At 42.1% G+C, this 18,186-nt stretch overlaps 1 protein-coding gene across 1 annotated transcript in view; it reads right to left on the bottom strand.

Moving 5' to 3' along the window:
• zdhhc8b (zDHHC palmitoyltransferase 8b) overlaps positions 1 to 18,186 on the bottom strand; it is a 55,890-nt gene that overhangs the window by 10,815 nt on the left and 26,889 nt on the right. Inside the window, exons 2-3 of the mRNA XM_079160940.1 lie at positions 2,554 to 2,675; positions 1 to 101 (exon numbers count right to left, since the gene is read on the bottom strand). The exon at positions 1 to 101 is cut by the window's left edge and continues 57 nt beyond it. Of these exons, the coding sequence (XP_079017066.1) occupies positions 1 to 101; positions 2,554 to 2,675 (223 nt within the window). The remainder of the gene's footprint in view (positions 102 to 2,553; positions 2,676 to 18,186) is intronic.

The following is an 18,186-nucleotide window of genomic DNA, read 5'->3' as shown; positions in this document are numbered from 1 at the left end:
ACAGGTGGCGCACCACTTCATCCGGACCTGGATACCCTTGATCTCCACATTCTTGTAGAGCGGTGCTCGGAAATCATCATCCTTGTCCTCGTCCTCGTCGGCTGTGGGGAAACATACAGATATATACACACACACACACATTAACAGAGCACAGATGCATATGGTGGCGTGTGAGAAAACCTGTCACAAACACAGTTTTGATTTAAGATTACATTTGACAGGAACAACAGGAGAGCACTTTAAATGACGCTCTCCCCCGCTGCACGGACCGCAAACAGAGAACATTTTTTGTCGATTTTTTATAATTTTGTATTAAGGGAATTAAACCTCTAACCCTGACAGAGATGGTGCCTTAATCTATCTGACCTGACATGTAACTGAACCCATAACCTGTAAACTACAGTACGAGAGTACAAATGAACCTTTCCACTGCACTCGGTGCGACACTGCAGTCAATCAAACTGTTCGTGAGAAGCTCTGTACTTTGTGCTGCTTTCCTACGACTGAGAGCTTTTTGTTGTGGAGCCGCAGGGGAAAATAAAATGTCTTTCAGCTGATCAAAGGGCACTTTCAAACGATCTACACGGAGCTCCAACCAGAGAAAATAATTTCACAGTACAATAATAACTGCAGGGAGATCCAGGTAGCTGAACACACACACACGCACACACACACACACAGAAAGCAAGAGAGTGAAAAGAGAAAACAAGAGAGACACAAAAGGTAGAGCACAGAAATAAACAGTTCCATAAGCAGAGATTGCTCTGTTATTATAGCCGTCAAGTCTCTTCAAATAGATTTTAAAAGTAAACCGGCTGCCAAACCAACAGACACAAACAGCAGTTACGCTTCCATCTCCCCTGACAGCTTCTTCTTCTACAAATGCTCGATGCAAGAAGCATTCAACAGACAAAGCAGCGGCCTATTTCATACAAATGTACATTTGCACTTTAAAAATACCTTCCAGTTCGATTACAATCAGTTATTTGCCTAAAATAATTTTTAGCACAAACATATTATTGTATTATACTATTGTATCTATATGCATGTACAGAATCTTAATCAAATACATACGAGGCTTAATCATACTATGTATGTATTGATCCTACTATTGACTGCTGATTGACAGAGAAGCATTCTGGGGACATTATCTACAGCAGGAGAGATTTTGCAATTATACCCACCACAGCGTCGATACTGAGTAGGCCTGCTATTTGCCATTGATCACGAGTGTAGCATCCCTTATGAAAGGATACGCTGTGTATTCATATGAAGAAGGCAACTCACACTGACAGGCATGGCTGGTTATTAATGGGGATTAAATCATTGACCTTTTATTAATAAATCCTCTCATCCACCCATGTTTTACATGTACATGGCTAATATTAACAAGCTAGAGTAACAAAAAGGAGGGTTCAGTCTCTTCTTCTGAGAAGCTTGACATGTACAACAGCAATAACTGAACGACATAATGATAATTTTATGCGTCTCTGTCTCGATTGACCGCCCTTCACGTCATTGACCCACTGTTAATAGAAATATATTGATTAGTGCCAACACTTTATTTTTAGTGTCTACTGTATGTTGACCATATAAACAATAAACAAAAATCCCACTCTCCACTTATGATAATAATATTTAAAGAAATACACGCATCCTATGAACATTTTCCTGAGTTCCTGATTAATGTCAAAACACCTTCTCACCCAGCGGGGAAACTGAAGATGTCAAATGGCACTTCCTGAGCCATCTCTCTCATGTGTCTGTATTGCAGTTTCCCAACAAAAGAAAATGAGAATAAATGTCCGTGTCATACATCATTGACCTGAATGGAAAAACCCTGAGCACACACCAACCTTTCATTCTCACTGTTGCAATCCTGGATGACGGAGTGATTTTCAAAACAGATGCGATTTCTTCGATTTTTATTACAACTCTACTGGCGGGCCGGCTCCCTGTGAGATATAACATCACGAGCTTAGAAAGCTCCCCGGTCGTCTATTAAACCCAACAGGGCAGCGGCAGCAGAAGGCCACCGTCACCTGTGGGGAGGCAGATAACCTGAGCTTTATACAGCCCGATGATTATTACTCCTTTATGAGCAGAGAAAGCCCAAGACAGGTGCTTATCATTTACAAGCGCATTACAAACCTCCCCGGGGATGAGTTCAATCATCATTACTTAACCCAGCACTCACGACAAGAGGTCTGCATCAGGAGCATAAGTCAGGGCAGCTTGTTTGATGGACAAAGCATGCTGAGGGATACCGTATGTGGAGCATGTGGACTGTAACAGGCGGTAAGGCGGATGATAGAGACATTAGGTAGGTCGATACTCTGATAAATGTGGTGCTTTTAAAAAGGTGCACCCTCTACATGAGGACTCAAAAAAGAAGGGAACAGAACTCATACTTATGTATAGTACATTATGAAAGATACTAATATTTTAGGCAATAATGTGTTTTTCCCCAGAATTCAGTGACGTTAGAAACAGCATTTACACCGTCATTGGACACTAAAACTAATTTGCACACTCACAGACATGCATACAAACCTCTGGGGTATACACCAGGGTCCATGAAGGTTGCCATGCTGAAGTTGGCCAAGACGAAGAGGAAGACCAGGCCATTGTAGAGAGGCACGGCGGGAGAGATTACCTTTGTCAACCAGGGGCACCTAGGGACACAAATGAAGGGACAGAGATTAGGTTAGTCACACACATTTAACCGCCATCACGTTGTGATCAGAGGTGCGCTTCTGTTCGAGACTTAGTAGCAACCGTTAGTTCCTGACCATGTCGTATTCAATTGCACATGTTTAAATGAGCACTCTGGTTCTTTTCTAAATTGAAGCAATACTCATAATTAGAGACATGGTTACAGAGAGTGAATCAGAGCAAGGTGAACAGTGGATGCCGGAGATTTTGACTGAAAATAAATGAACACCAAGCTAGCCAGCTTGAGTGAATAATCTTTAAAGTACTGCAATTATTTGCTAATTACCGGGTGAGTTACTGTGGAATTAAGTAAGCGAATGGTTGATCCTTAGCCTAAAAGGCTTCTTTAGAATTACCTGTTTGAACATAAAAAGGTAAATTAGCATTGCAGTTATTATGATTACTCCCGAGGGGGACACGAATGTTTGTGCCAAAATATCAGTTATTGAGACATATCGCTCAAAACCCACAAATATCAACCTCGTGGTGGTGCAAGATGCAGAGTCAGGGAGCACCATAGTAGGATTCGTCATCTAAGGACCCTGAGTGTCCGTACAAAATGTCTATAGAGCCTTGCTGCTAGCATGTCGAAAGATGAAGCTAACCAAACACGCATGAGCTTTTATTTCAGGTCTTATCAGCTCTTCCTTTGTGTAGCTCAACCTAGCTTTAGGGCGATTGCCATCACATGCATCTAATGTAACTCTGTACTGTGCTGGTAAATTATGTTTCACACCTCAATGGAAAGGTCAGAGGCCGAGGTTATCAGCAGAAAGCATCCTTTAAATTCCACCTGCCTGCGAGTCATAACTCAGTCAGTGCTGTGAAATATTCAACTGAGGAGACATCTGAATCACACCCACAGCCCCGCTCAATCACCTGGACTCAAATCTCAGGACACTGCGTGTGTCCTATCGGGTGATATTATTCAAGCCAACTGTTTGAGTGGTCTCTGTAGAGATGAAACACCCAGATGTGTGACGCTTATGGTTATGCATACTGCAGAGATCCTGCGGGTCGGAGCATTTTATGAATTAATTAAGTTTCTTGCAAGAGAGGGAGGAGAGAGACTCTCTCTTTCACTTGTGTTTCCTGCTCGGTTTCCTAGCATGATGACACATAACACACCTACGCCCACTTGCACACGTAACACAACACGCTGTCACTTTCAAGCATGCTTCTCCAGATTATTCTGGCGTCAAATAAGTCAATTTCCTGCTACCCTGGCCCCGAGATCACCTTCAATCCAGATCTCCTCTCCCGCTCCGCCAGTCCTCTTTTGCTTTGTTGAATTATTCAGAGCCGTGGCTGTATGGAGCCACTAACGGAGAATAGAAAGACCCTGACGTGGATGAGGCGGCCTCTCACGTATAACCAGTCTGCACTGGTCCGCAGCTTTGTGAGGGCTAGCGTGGGGTGGGCATGACTCATTCTTCAAAGATATATCACTGCGCCAAATCAAGGCCATGCTGGGGGGGGGTAATAGTTGACTACATTCACGTCACATGAAAATGTAGCTCACATAAACTACCGTTCTCATTGTTAAGTCATGCTGTCAGCAGATGCAATGAGACTATAATTATCTCGTCTGTCTGTCACTTATTTTTAGATCTTCAGCCACACTATGTATCAAACTAAAAATGAAAATAAATATGTCTGTGTCACAAACGATTTACCAAAAGGTTGGTCATTTACGTTTTGTTGGTTATTCTCTGAATGCAGTTTCGGCGGTTTATTACGGCACATATTTACTTTTGCAAGATAACAACCTCAAAGTACATTTCAGTGGAATTGCCATTAACGCAGAGGCCTGTAGTGAGTGGTACCGGGCTGTGTGATCACAGCTTTGTCGGCAAGTAGACAAGGTACAAACGCTTAAAGAACTGATCAAAGAAAAGCCTGCAGCTCCACCGTCTTACAAAATCCCAATTTACTCTTCTGTCAAAGGATCGTGTGTTTTTGCCTAAAGTGTGATACAGTCAAGCCAGAAGGAAGGGGGAAAAAAAAAGTGAAGCTGACAGCAACCATTTTAGGAGTCTGGGAGCAGACAGCGTGGGAGGAAAATGTGACAGAGAAAGCCTGATTAGGAACTCAGACATTGGTTAATTGTGTAGGAGTAACAAATAACCACAGAGCGCTTATCAAGACTGTTTACAAGCCACTTTAACTGCTTGTGTAACCATGATACTGTTAAAAAGTGTAATGAGTTTGGACAGTGAGTCCTTGCTGGCCAAACTGGAAGAAAGGCCTGGGATCTCTTTAGTAATTAAAATGCCTGCAAACAGGAGCTGGAGCGGTAACAAAGCTGGCACCCTCCAGCCAATCAGCGTTTAAAACAGCAGATCAAAAGCCACTGAACAGACCCAGCACACTGTTGGGAGAGAGGTGTAAAGATAACATTAATGCAGAGGAGTAAAAGAGATGAAAACCTCATTTCATCTCCTGGCTGACGTAAGGAAAAGAGCAAGATAAAAACAAAGGATTAAAGAGGAATAATCCTCAGCTTGCTCCTCAGGCTGGCAGAGCAACACTAACCTCAGTCAGATCAATAAGAGACAGCAGACTGCTGGCAGAGGGCACACCTTTTCCACACAGCAGCCTTCCCTTTGTCTTCATAAATTAGCCTCATCAAAGTGGAAATGAGTTTGGACTGTCATTCTGCAGAGTTTACTCCATTTAAATGACTCGTGTTTCGGTGTACATTTTCATCCAAAAGCCTTAGGTTGGCATATGCCAATGATTAAATGTGTGGTACAAGGTTTGTGATTTAATGCAAATGCATTAAAACATAGTCAAAAGCAATAGCAGCAAAGTATGACTGCAGATTTTTTTGATCAAACCACAAACCCTTGCTATAATATAAATATGAATGATATAGTATGTTGTCAAGTATATCATTTGAGGTGTATTGTTTTATTATAATTAACTGAAAATTTGTGAAATTATGATGAAAGTCACTTGATTTGTGACTACTACAAGGGAAAAAACATCACTAATATCATACAGTCACATTTTTTGCATTCTGATATACTGGATGATATTTACAACAAACTGTACGTACTTTTTAAAGCTGCCCTATACAATATTTGTATTAACATCGTATCAAATGACACTGCATAATGTGAGAGGAGTTGCTCATAGTGACAAATAGACAGTTAATTATCATCCCCGCAGCATTAAGCAGCTAAAAAGCGAGATGTTTCCATCAGCATCCACCACAAACTGAGATTAGTTTAAGCTAAACTGCAGCTTTAACTCACTCCAAGTTGTAAAACACTAGTTTCCCCTTCTGTATCATTCTACTCTCACAGGCCTCATCTTATTTGTTGATTACAAAGATGCTGCATCCGATATCAACCCCTGAGACAAAGTGAAATCATATGATACACGCAGACATCCACACACTCAGCTTCATCCAGCAGCAGTTTATGGACTGACAGACAGAATCTTAGCCTTTGGGTATCCAATAACCTTCCCAGTCACTGCAGCAGTAGGGGTGTCTCTGGTTGGGTATTAAGATGAGAGAAAACACCAGGCTTTCGGGTGATGGAAACCCAGCTGCCTTTCCAAAAAAAAAAAAGAAATCCTCAGCTGCCACCCTTAAAAACACAGGCTTGAGTCTGTTGATTAAACCAAATCTGGGTGGAACACTTTGAAATGAGCCCTCTAATCCCGCTGCCCAACCTTCTGGAGGGATAAACCACTCAGCGGCCTTTGTAAAGTAACTCGTGCTAGCTGCAGAACTGAAGAATGGTAGGATTGGTCTGCACAGTTGCAGCTTCAAATAAGGCTACGATAATCAATCACACCTACCCTGTGGTGGAAAGTACTTGACTACATTTACTCCATATTGTATTTAAGTACACATTTGAGGGTACTTGAAGTCTTTTCATTTCAGGCCACTTTTCCACTCCATTACGTTTTAGATTGTCCTTTTTACTTCACTACAATTATTTGACAGCTCCAAATAGAAATTAGTGCGCACAAATCATACAAAGGGCATATCAAATATGATGTTTTGTTTTAAATTAAATAACCCAACCTTATAACAATTAGTCAATTAATCAATTAAAATATATATATATATTATTATTTTCATAATAATTCAAGTAATTTTTCATACTTTTGGTTGGACAAAACAAGCTTTGTGAATGTTAAGTGATACTAATCTGATGATATACTGTATAATATTATCACGGTCACAGGGGGCATCTGCATTAAGTACTTTTACTATTTTAATTACATTTTCCTAATTATGCTGAAATTCTTGTCAAACATTGTCAATGCAGGATTTTTACAGTATGGTATTAGTACTTTAACTTCAGTAAATTAAACTGAATACTTCCTTCACCAGTGCATCTACCATGAAGAGCCTTCTACACTACACACCCCAAAGCTGTTTGACTACTCAAATCTGTCCGTCCTTCATTTGCCTGCTTTGGGATTGGAGCAGCCTTTGAAGTTTCTCTTATCTGTTCTTTTAGGAGCTTTGGGAGGAGGGCAGAGTGTGAAGAACCATGAAAGAGAAAACTGAGTAAATCAAGAGAACTTTTGGCACAGACGCTCACGGGCAGCACTTTCCTTAGTCCAACATGAACGTTCACAAGATGCCAGACTTTGTGAATGAAGGGAGACGGACTAATAAGTACAATACTGTATGTGTTTGATTCATTCAGGTGTTGAATACAGGTTTGCCGCTCAGTGACATTAAGGTGAGTCAGCTGATCTCAAAACCGTTACTATGGGTGCAAATTAAATACTTGTTTGTTCCATGCTTTCTTGTTGAACTGTTTTAATATTCTATCTAGAAACATATATATATATATATGACAATTAACGGGCTACACCAGCTCTTTAGTGTTCACCTCCATAAAATTGGGGAACTCACAAAAGACACGTCAAGCTCCCAATAAGATGGATGCTATATTTCCCATAATGCAATCAATAGAATCATTTCATTAGACACTCCCTGGCTGGTAATTCCCATGTCTTTCCATGTCCACACCCTCAGGATGTAATGCAGGCCGTATAAATTAGTATCAACTCCAAGCCGAGACAACCCTGATGACATCAAACTCTCTTTTACAGCCTGGTATTGAGTTACAGTTAAGTTCAGTTATTGCTTGTGAAGCAGGATAGCAGAGGAAGTAGACTATTAAAGTAAAATTAGAATCCAAATGAAAAGAAACAAATCTCAGTTACTACTCGGGTTAGATAATGAATATCTAAGAATAGTGCTTAAAGACTGTGTAACACATTTCATTTTCACACAGTCAGATGACCTTATCACTACCTATGTAATCCCCTGCCACTATTATTCCTAAAATGCTGTATGACTACTAACATATTTAAGTACAGGTGAGTATTCTGCAGAAAACACAACATATCTCAGCTTTTCTTGGCATTCAATCATTTAAAGTTAAAATATATTATTATTAGATATATCGATAGGAACAATACATCAGCTCTATCAGCAAAGCCTTATCTGCCTGTGAGCATGAGTGACATAACACTCAACAATGTTGCCTGGCCACTGGGAGCACTTACAGTAATGTGTTCAGCACATGGTGAGAACACCATCCCATTGATTAGTTCATTAACGCTGGACCCAGTGGGACACACATGGAAGGTCTGTTCTCCTGCAGACTGCCTGCTGAGACCCACTGATCCTGTACCAGTTGCGAGGCTGGCGTCATTTCACCTTCCAGGAAGGGAATTCTCACTATGGGAAAAAAAATGGGAATCATTCTAAGAGGGATTGCGGGTCAGGGTTTGATGATTAGGTTCAGTCCTACCTGCCCCCAGAAGTCCTGAACCGGTATTTTCCAGATTCATACCCACTCTTTAAATTCTGTCGAACCTATTTAACTCTTCGTGGAATTCACGAACGGCAGCACCGCTCACCGACTCCCCAGGGACCTGCCAAACACATCCCTGAGGCTCTGCATTCACACATGTGGCATTTAGCATTCCACACACAAGCACACGCAGCAGGCCTGCTGTCAGTGCGGCTGATGGGGATGTGGATGTTCGCTGGAGGTGTGCCGCAGAACAGCTTGAGGCAGCGCTACATTGATTGACTGGGTATCATGAAATTCAGCTCGTCAAGCCCCAAGTTATTCATTGAGTTTGACAAACTGCACAGCAACACCATTTTTTGTTGCGTATTGACATTTAGAGTGTGTATTTCATTTAAGTTTAGACTTTAGTATGTAAAATCACTGGAAAATAGTAAATAATGTCCCATTCCACACCACATTATGCTTGCTGGACCAAAATTTGCTTCCAAACTAGTTGTGAAGTCACAAAATCCTGCTGGCATGAATATGTCTTCAACTCAGATTTAAAGTGGAACTTTTCCCCTTCAAAATACATGTGAAACAGCCTTCTTGTGTCAAACTAGTATGTGGACTTAAAGATTATAAAAATGTTTATAATGCATAAACAGAAATTAACAGAAATGTTACACATTGGGAAACACCAAATCAGGTCCCATTTCAGCTTTGTTTATTGATGACAGCCTCGAGGAACCGTTGGCTTCACTGTAACACAACTGAGAAGAGGAGGAACCTGTTCTGCTGCAGGGAAGGCTAGACTATTTCATCTGCATTTCACCTCAGAGCTCAGTGCAATTTACATATTCATAATTTCATAAGGGGTCCATTTGAAATGAAATAAAATGCTTTGCCCCCACACGCTGTCCTTTTGTAATGCACATATTCATAACCCCATTTATGTGGTCTGTGGAATGAGCTAAGCAGGAAATCTATCCGGTAAAGAAAAACATTTCTATTAGCCTCACAAAATGTAGTTTAACCAGCTTACCACGGTAAATTACATCACCCAGTGAGCACTGATGCTATTACAAATACAGCCTGGCTCTGTGTCTATGACGCTAATGTTTAAATTAACGGTTTCATTCCAAAGAAATAAGTGCAGCCGATACATAATATGGCTATTTCAGCTCAAGAAATTGAAAATCTAAAATTTTAATTAAAAAAAATGAGTGATTACTGGTCATCCAACTGAAACAGATTCTCAATGTTTCTTGTAACACTGGCAGTGTTGCAGTGTCAACTTTCACTATTTCAGATAGCAATATTTCATTCATATCCCCTGCAGAGGCTCCTTTTATGGGTTAACATATTGTGGGAGCAGATGTCACATTTTGCAAACGCGGATCTCACTTGGTGATAAAACAAATATTTCTATATGGGAGAGGAATGTGTTAGTGTGTGTGTCAAGAGGATGGGGTTAGTGTCACTTTTCTTCCCCCTATCCTCCTACTCACCGTCTGTAATATTAAAAGAAATACACTCACAATCACACTTTCTGTTTAATTTCCCGATAAGGAATCCACAAAAGCAGAAATTTCATACACACACACACACACACACACACACACTCTGCCAACATGTCCTCACACACTCCAGTAAACCTCCAACAAAACAACGTCATGTGCTTATAATCCAATAAAACAAATGTCAATCACTTTTCCTGATGAAACAGTTTGCACTGACATGTGTCAATGTACCGGCTCAACAAACACATCGATGTGCATGCATTCACAAACAGTGTGTTGTGTGGGATTGTGTGTAGAGTAATCTCCCCAAGTGGTGATGACACATGTGCTGCCAGTCTCTCAGGCTCCCTGTGGGAAAATGCAAACCAGTACAGTGCCATGGGTCAGTTGGATTAAATTAGGCTTATGCGTCCAAAGACACTGAGGCTTAACTAGACAAGTACAGTAAATATCTGTGGGTATTTAGACCACAGTAGCAAGGACGGTCAGCTCTTCCGATGCAACTGTTGACAGTGAGTGTGCATGTTAAACTCTGCCGGTTTGGAATATGCATGTGCGTGTAACCCAATCTTGAAATTGGCTTTTGTCAGTTAGCCTCTTGCTTCAGACAACCTGCACATTTAGTTGCCAGGCTAATGTGTACAGAGGGAAAGCAATGCCTGCAAAAGTTGGCTTGTCCTGTGTTACATTCCCAGCCAATCTTCTTCTAAGCTCCGAGCGCTGCGGCCTGCATGTGTGGCCACTGTCGGGAACTTCAAGAGTTATGACTCAAAGAGGCGGCAGTCTTTCAGTGTGCTTTGGCAACCTTTTTTCAGGTAATTGAGTAATGGACAGTTGCGGTAAAATTAGAAAGTGGCACAGCAAAAATGAATCCGCGAGTTTTCTCGAAAATATGTGCTGGGCTAGTTAGCGAACCACAGTAGTCCCCCAACTAACCGCTAACACACTAGCCAGCCAGGAACATGCTAACGCTAGTCAGTCATAACAACGCTCCGAGCTAGCGAGCTAGCTAACTGTCAATTACCAAGTAAGTAATTGAGAGAAGACAATGGCTCTTTTTGGAGCGTTTTATACTATGACAGAACAGCGCCATGTAAAGGTGGATGATAAACACAGCTACTAATCACACATCTATCTGACAGCCAGTCAGTGCACTCAGGGTTATTCCCCTCTACCAGCGCCCTGACGATGAAGATTCAGCAGTTCTAGGAAGAAGTTACGCAGACATACATAGCCTACTGATAGACACAAACACACACACGCAAGTAAATAAACACAAAGGCCTGACAGAGTTTTAAGAAACGAGACAAGTCCATGCCTTAATGCACAATGGCCCTTCTAGCCATCTAGCCCTCCCAACCCCAATTTCTTCGGCACAATTATGAACGTTCTGGCTATTTATCTGCAAGCGCCATCTGCAAGCTGCCTCCATCCACACCAGTGAGGTCAGTCCAATTCTCTTCTCACTTCCTGCAGGAAGCCGCAGTTAAACTGGGACTGGACAAGCACACAAAAACACAAACACAAGCTGCCCTCCAGAGAACAGAGCAATCTCAGTCTGCAGCAGACACAATGTGGAGATTTTGGAGAGTTCAATGACACACACACACACACACAGCCACGACAGGTTTTAACTTGCGTGCATAGAAGACCTGCCCTGTGTTTCGGGTTGGACTAAATTGTGTTTTAGGATAATAAATTAATACACCACACACATTCACATCAAGCTATGCACAGTCATGTTGCTGGCAGTCACTGGTGGATCAGCCCTCTGGTCATGATATTTACAGTACAGCACTCACCTACCTTTCCAAAAAACACTGATTAAACGGGATGAGCAAACTCAACTCAAGCATGCCCTTTCTGCTAACCCATTTAATCCCATAAATAACCCAAATAATGTGTAGCACAATGGCAGTCACTATGTAAACAAACCCCAGCTACGTTTATAAATAATAGCAAGAATAATGTATTTTCACATACAGCAAATGGTCCTCTCAGCAAAAAATATATCACAAAGGCTGCAGAGTCACACTAAAACGCTGATGCAGCCGGTGTCAAGCCACAGCAAATTCTGGTCGTATTTTAAATCCACTTCTTGTTGCCGGATGTCTGCCCCTGCAGAGCCCATCAGCCTAATGAACCGTTCATCAATCAGTTTAATGCACACACACACTGGCCCTGGCTGGTACAGAGGTTGGCAGAGATGGATGGCACAAGACTCGACTGGTAATAAAACAAGGGGAGGTGTCGACACATATTCGTCCTCCCTTAAAGCCAAAGCGTTGAGTCAGATACCAGAAGACAGAGAGGGTTTTCAGAATAATCCTGGAGAGGCCCGTGTAGATGCAACTTGAGAGGCAACAACTGCCAGAAATTGACAGTTTGATAAAATGACAAGCCTAATATTGCATGTTTCTTTCTGCTAATGTTAAATTTAAGACAGGCCCGTGGCATCCGTGTACAAGGTCCACAGCTTTCAGGCATCACTGACAGAAACATTTCTACGCTTTCCAGGTTGCTGTTACAAAAGCTTGGAATAACAGCTTATTTGTGTGCATTATTTAATTGGTCAGATCATTCCATTACTAATGACTCCTGAGTTTATGTATGAATGAATATAAACTGGCTACTAAAAGCCTAAGTGGCAGAAGCTCAACAAAAAAAAATCATTATCATCATGGGAACAATGGGAAGTAAAACTGTTGCTGTAAAAGCCTCAGTTCTCATTTTTGGTAAGATCAGTGGAAGAAAGACGAACTTGTTCGCTCTGCAATTTGGCACTAGGGTTGTTTCCAGCAAGCATTTTTGCTGAGCAGCAGCCACTGTGGCCTCAACGTCAACAATAAAATGTAACAGTAGCACAAGTAGAAGTTAGAAAGACAGCAAACAGAAGCGTCAGTTACAGCTTGAATGTTTTGAACTGAGTTCATTTTGTTTAATTTATTTACACGACGGCATGTCATGTCATGTCTGTCTCTACATGGTCGCGCGTTTACAATTCTTCTGCTCTCTGTATCGCGCACGGCGGACTTCCGCCCCGCCCCGATGCGCGCGCGCGCGCGCGCACACACACACACACACACACACACACACACACACACACACACACACACACACACACGCACGCACGCACGCGCAGGTGAGCACGCTCCCACCAGCGGATGTGGTGAAGATGCAACAGTTGCTTTTTGTGAGCAGCAGCAAAGTCAGAACTCTCTAATATGCTCTTTCAACTCACCTGCAACAGAGGTGAAATACACCCAGATTCACACAGTTAATAGTAAAGTAAGAACATTCCTCACACACACACAATCCTGCACTGACCAGAACTAAAATACCCTTCTTTCAGTTCCAACATGCAGTCGAACCCAATCTCCAGGCTTGACAGCTATTTTTTTTGCAGGGATTTGGCCTTCCGCTCACCTCTAACAGATTTGATATCATAGGAAAAAGCCATTATTTGAATTTCCCTAAAGACAATTCGGGATATTCAGAGTTGGAATATGAAAGTCTTAATCCTAAGTGATTGTCCATATGCAGCTCATAATGCTGTACTTTCCAATTCAATACAGCCGCTAAACGATGTGGGAAGAGATTGAATTCACAGTCGGATTGAATATATATTTAGCACAAAATACCATGGTGCACTGTGAGGGAGGCTGGGGCACTGTGGCTGCCTGCTGCATCATAGTGACAAAAAATGTGCTGAATTTTACAAATGTTATATTAAAACATAAAAGGGACATCTCATTTTTATTTCCTTAGTGCTTAAAGAATCATCCACATCGTGCTTTGAAAATGTCTCAGTTAGTAAGGTGCTAAAATGTGCAACTTAGGTTTGAGTAAAGTAAGAGGCCAACGCTGAATAGAGAAAGTTTGTATGCAGCACAAGAAGCCTTTGTTCAGGAAACTGTGTGAAACATTGCTGCCCCTTATTTTTCCCCATCAACAGTATGGTGCGTGTGTTTCATGTGTAGTGCACGGCCTCGGACTCTGAAGGGAGGTTTCTGTGGTGCGGTGGTGGGCTCCATAATAGCTTAGCCTCCACAGCAGCCCACATACCATCATGCCAGACTAGGCCTCGGACTAGACCCACTCTGCCACCACTGATGTCCAGATGTGCTTCCCTGTGGGTCTTGATCTGACTACACCATTGTAGGTGGAAAATAGCTCTTAGCGTCGGAGTGCATATGTGTATTTCATTGTAAAGGTTCTAGTTGTAGCCTTGTGAATATCAGTATATTTTGTAAATTACCTGTAAGCTCATGGTATGAACTAATGTCAAAATGCTTTTGGTTTTATGGGGGATTATGTGCTCGTCATCACTGTGAGGTTGTCAGGCTAGCTGCATCCCTAACCATCTCCTGCTTCTTCTTAAACAGACAGATAGGACAGATGTATCTACCTCTTTGCACGAAAATGAATAAACACGTTTCCAAAAATATCAAATTAGTCATTAAGACCACATTTCCCAGCAAACACCATCTAACCTGTTTTGCATCATAAATGAACATTTGGGCTATAAGGCAAATTTCCAAACAAACCCAGCCAGTTAGCATGCTATGATGAATCCACTTCATCATTGGACTCAGTAGAAGCTGCCAATCAGGTTATGTCTTTGCAGTAAGTATATGATGTCTAAAAATGAATGTGGTACTAATTGAAACCAAAATACAAGCAACTTTAAATTCACTCCACTGAAAACGTAATTTGAGTCAAAACAGAGCTTCAGATGTGTAAATGTGAGGATTGAACCACCAAATTAGAGCATCTTTAAATTTAACTAGCTTTTTCGGGGAAAAGAAAATCCATCTTGGGACCTTTCAAAAATAATTTCCTTCCAAAATATGTGTGGAGTTAACATGAATAAACCCTCCACTGCATTAATGTATGTGCTAAACAGCCATGAACAATTTGCAGGAGGACAAAGTGTCCTTCACTTCACACTCAAAGCTGCTCCTTCCCCCTCCCTTCTTCAATTTCTTCGTTGTTCCTCTTCATCCATCATGAGCCCCGGAGCTGAGGCAGGTGCTTTCACTAAACCTCCCTGAAGAGCTCACCCCCATCCTCGTCCTTTTCCTCCAACCCTTCATCTCTGTCTCCACGCCTCCTCCCTCCTACTGAAGGAACTCATCAGTGGCTCCTTCACATCGGCAGGAATCTTAATTGTATATTGTCAAATGGGGATTTTTTTCAGCTGGGGGACTGGAGGGAGGCTGAGAATGCACACACACAAAATCAATGAACATCCACACACAATTTTTGCAAATGTCCAGATGAACACATTTGCTAATAGATGTAAAAACACACAAACCACATATACAGTGTTTAATGTGGGAGCATTCGAGCACATATTCATTCCGATTTTTTTTTTTAAAGTGAGAAATCTCTGAGGAGATGGAACATGGCAGCTCTGTGATATCATAGTTCCCCGTTCCTTCCCTGTTTGGATAGCTACGGGGTTTGAAATGAAATGTGACTGTCTGCTGGTCCTTTTGAAGCCTTTCTAAAAGCACAGAAGACACAAATATGATGTGCAGAGTCTACGCTCAGACAGGCCGCAATTATGACACGTCAGTAAGGGCCGGTTCTCCACATCCTACATGCTGCAGAGGGAACAATGAGTCCCATTGATTTACCGAGCTGCAACAAGACAAGACAAATGATTCCTTTTAGCCAACAGAGACTGGCAGCACTGGGCAGAATCCCACCAGTGTTCTCTGGGAACAAAGACAGGGACAGGCAAGAGGGTGGGAGGGTTGACCGGTCTTCAATGCAAGCTCTAGAGCTCCAGCGTACAGCAAGTCACATCACAGAATGGCATGACGGCATATACATGACTGAGCACATTCACGCTTACGCTGAACGGTTGCATAGTTGATATTACAGCAGCATTAGCGTTTTACTAAGAACATCAAATGCCAATTCACACGCCACTGCCCAGTGAGTTTTGCTTAGTTGGTCAACTTTTTGCCAGCCGACAGATGTAAAGATAGGCTGCTTACGCTAAACGCTCTGAAGGACACTCAGCGTCCTGGCCCCACCACCCAAAAGAAGAGTTTCTCTTGTGATGCAAACTCAAATGAGCATCCATTCTTTCTATCTTCTTTATAGTTATTGCTGATGGAACTGATTTACAGCTTTTTTCACCAAGAAAAACGAAAACCGTTGCCCGCCGACTCCCCGAAAAGCCAAACCAGGATGTACAGTTTCATCTGGATCGACGAACACACCAAAGGATCTTGTGAATATCATGTGAAAAGGCAGGCGTTATCTTTTAAAGCGCCTGCTGCTGGCCTACTTCCCTTATTAAGGGGATTCCATTGGAGGCTTCTCCCTTGACGCTCAGGTCGCGCCATCTGCTCCGGCTGCACTGGGGAGTTTATTATGGCGCTGACAGCCCCGCGAATTGTGACTCTTAATGAAATTGTGGAGCAATATGTAAGGTCTGATCCGCTTAGGGGGCTGCTGAGGACTTTCCCCCTGCAGTCGCAGCAGGCAAGAGCTGGAGTGTCAGAGCCTAGCTGGAGCCATATGCAGGGATAAACACTGATGTCAGGTCACAGTTGATTCAATAAGGGGGACTCTCCAGGGCTACTCCGCTAGGCTTTTACAACAACATCTACACATTAAGGGTGTGGGATTTCATTTCTGAATTGTTTAAGCCATTCCTGGGCATATAATTTGCCGAAAGGCTCAATGGAGTAATGGGGAGTAGCGAGGTGGCGACATGCTGGAATGAAGGCTGATGGCCTTTATTAAGATAAATGTATTTTGCTCCTTCACCACATCAACTCATTACTCAAAGCACAGCCCTGGAGAAGATGAGAAGGATAACGATTTGTTTGCTAGTCCACTGCTATGCAGAGTAACGCAAAAAACAACTGACTGCATCTCCTTTTGTTCTTCTCTTGCAGTTTAAGCTGAGCGTTTTTGATGCTCTGAGTGGTTGTTTCACAGGATCCTAATGAGAGAACCGGATCATAGCTGGTGTTTACATAGAGCACTATTCAGGCCATTTAGTGCAACTAGCTCTGTTTTGTGTTTAATGTGTTTTGAAAGACAGATTCTTTCTATAAATACACATGCTGACCCAATTATAGGTGGAGTAGATTCATCTGTGAATTAGTCTGTTTGAAGCCAGCCAAAAAAAATCCCCTTGAGTAGGCTGGGTGGGGCAAGCCAATATGCTGAAAACAATTCTAGCTGGATATTTAAAGAAACAGTCAAAAAAGCCATTTTTAATATGTTGCAGAAGAATTTGACTTACCGTCTCACATTTTGTTACCAGACACAAATGGGGGAAAAGGACTTTCTGAGGTAAAATACCTTGACAAACTACAATCACCTCTAAATGCAGACGTGAGTGCACTCAAACTACATTGAGGACACACTCATGCAAGCCATATTTCGAGGTGGTCATATGTGCCCACATACTGTATGTACTGTATGTTGTGAATCCAAATGGCCACATAGAAGGACTCCTGAGCTGTATGGCTGAGTGCACATGTGCATCCTTTTATCGGGTCTCTAAAGGACGTTTTCTGAAGCTTGTGGATTTGGGGGTTTTCCACATGCTGTCATCTTTTCCCAATAATACTGAAAACAGAAAATCCTTATTTGGTCAGAAGGAAGGAGGCCTTGATGAGCTGAGGTAAGGAAGCCAGAATGGGTGAAAGGTGGAAGCTCAAAATCACCACCGAACCAAACAATAGAAGAAGAAAAAATGAAACGCTAACTTCCTCATTGGCTTAAAGGAATAGTATGCCATTTTTGGAAATGTGCTTATTCCTTTTCTTACTGAGAGTTAGATAAGATCAATTCCACTTTCATGCCTGTACCTTAAAAGTGGAATAACTTCCTGGAGTTTGTGCAGGTAACTTGGCAACTGGTACTGGGTAAAGAAAGCGGCAAATCATCATTTTTAGAATCTTTGTGCGAACTGAACCAGCTGCAGGTAGGAGGATGTTGTTACCTTTGGACAGTCTTTGTGCTATGATAAATTGCTGCTAGCTGTAGCTTAATCTTTACTGTGCTGACATGAGAGTGGTATCGGTCTTCAGCTAACTCTCAGCAAGAAAAGCGAATAAGCTTATTTGCCCAAATGTCAAACTGTTGCTTTAAGCTTTTAGCCAGGGTGATGGTCACTTGAGACTAGCAGATAA

This window comes from Pholis gunnellus (assembly GCF_910591455.1).
Source record: "Pholis gunnellus genome assembly, chromosome: 6".
NCBI classification, from domain to species: domain Eukaryota; kingdom Metazoa; phylum Chordata; class Actinopteri; order Perciformes; family Pholidae; genus Pholis; species Pholis gunnellus.
The sequence above is the reverse complement of the archived record's forward strand: the minus strand, read 5'-3'. Positions and strand labels throughout refer to the sequence as shown.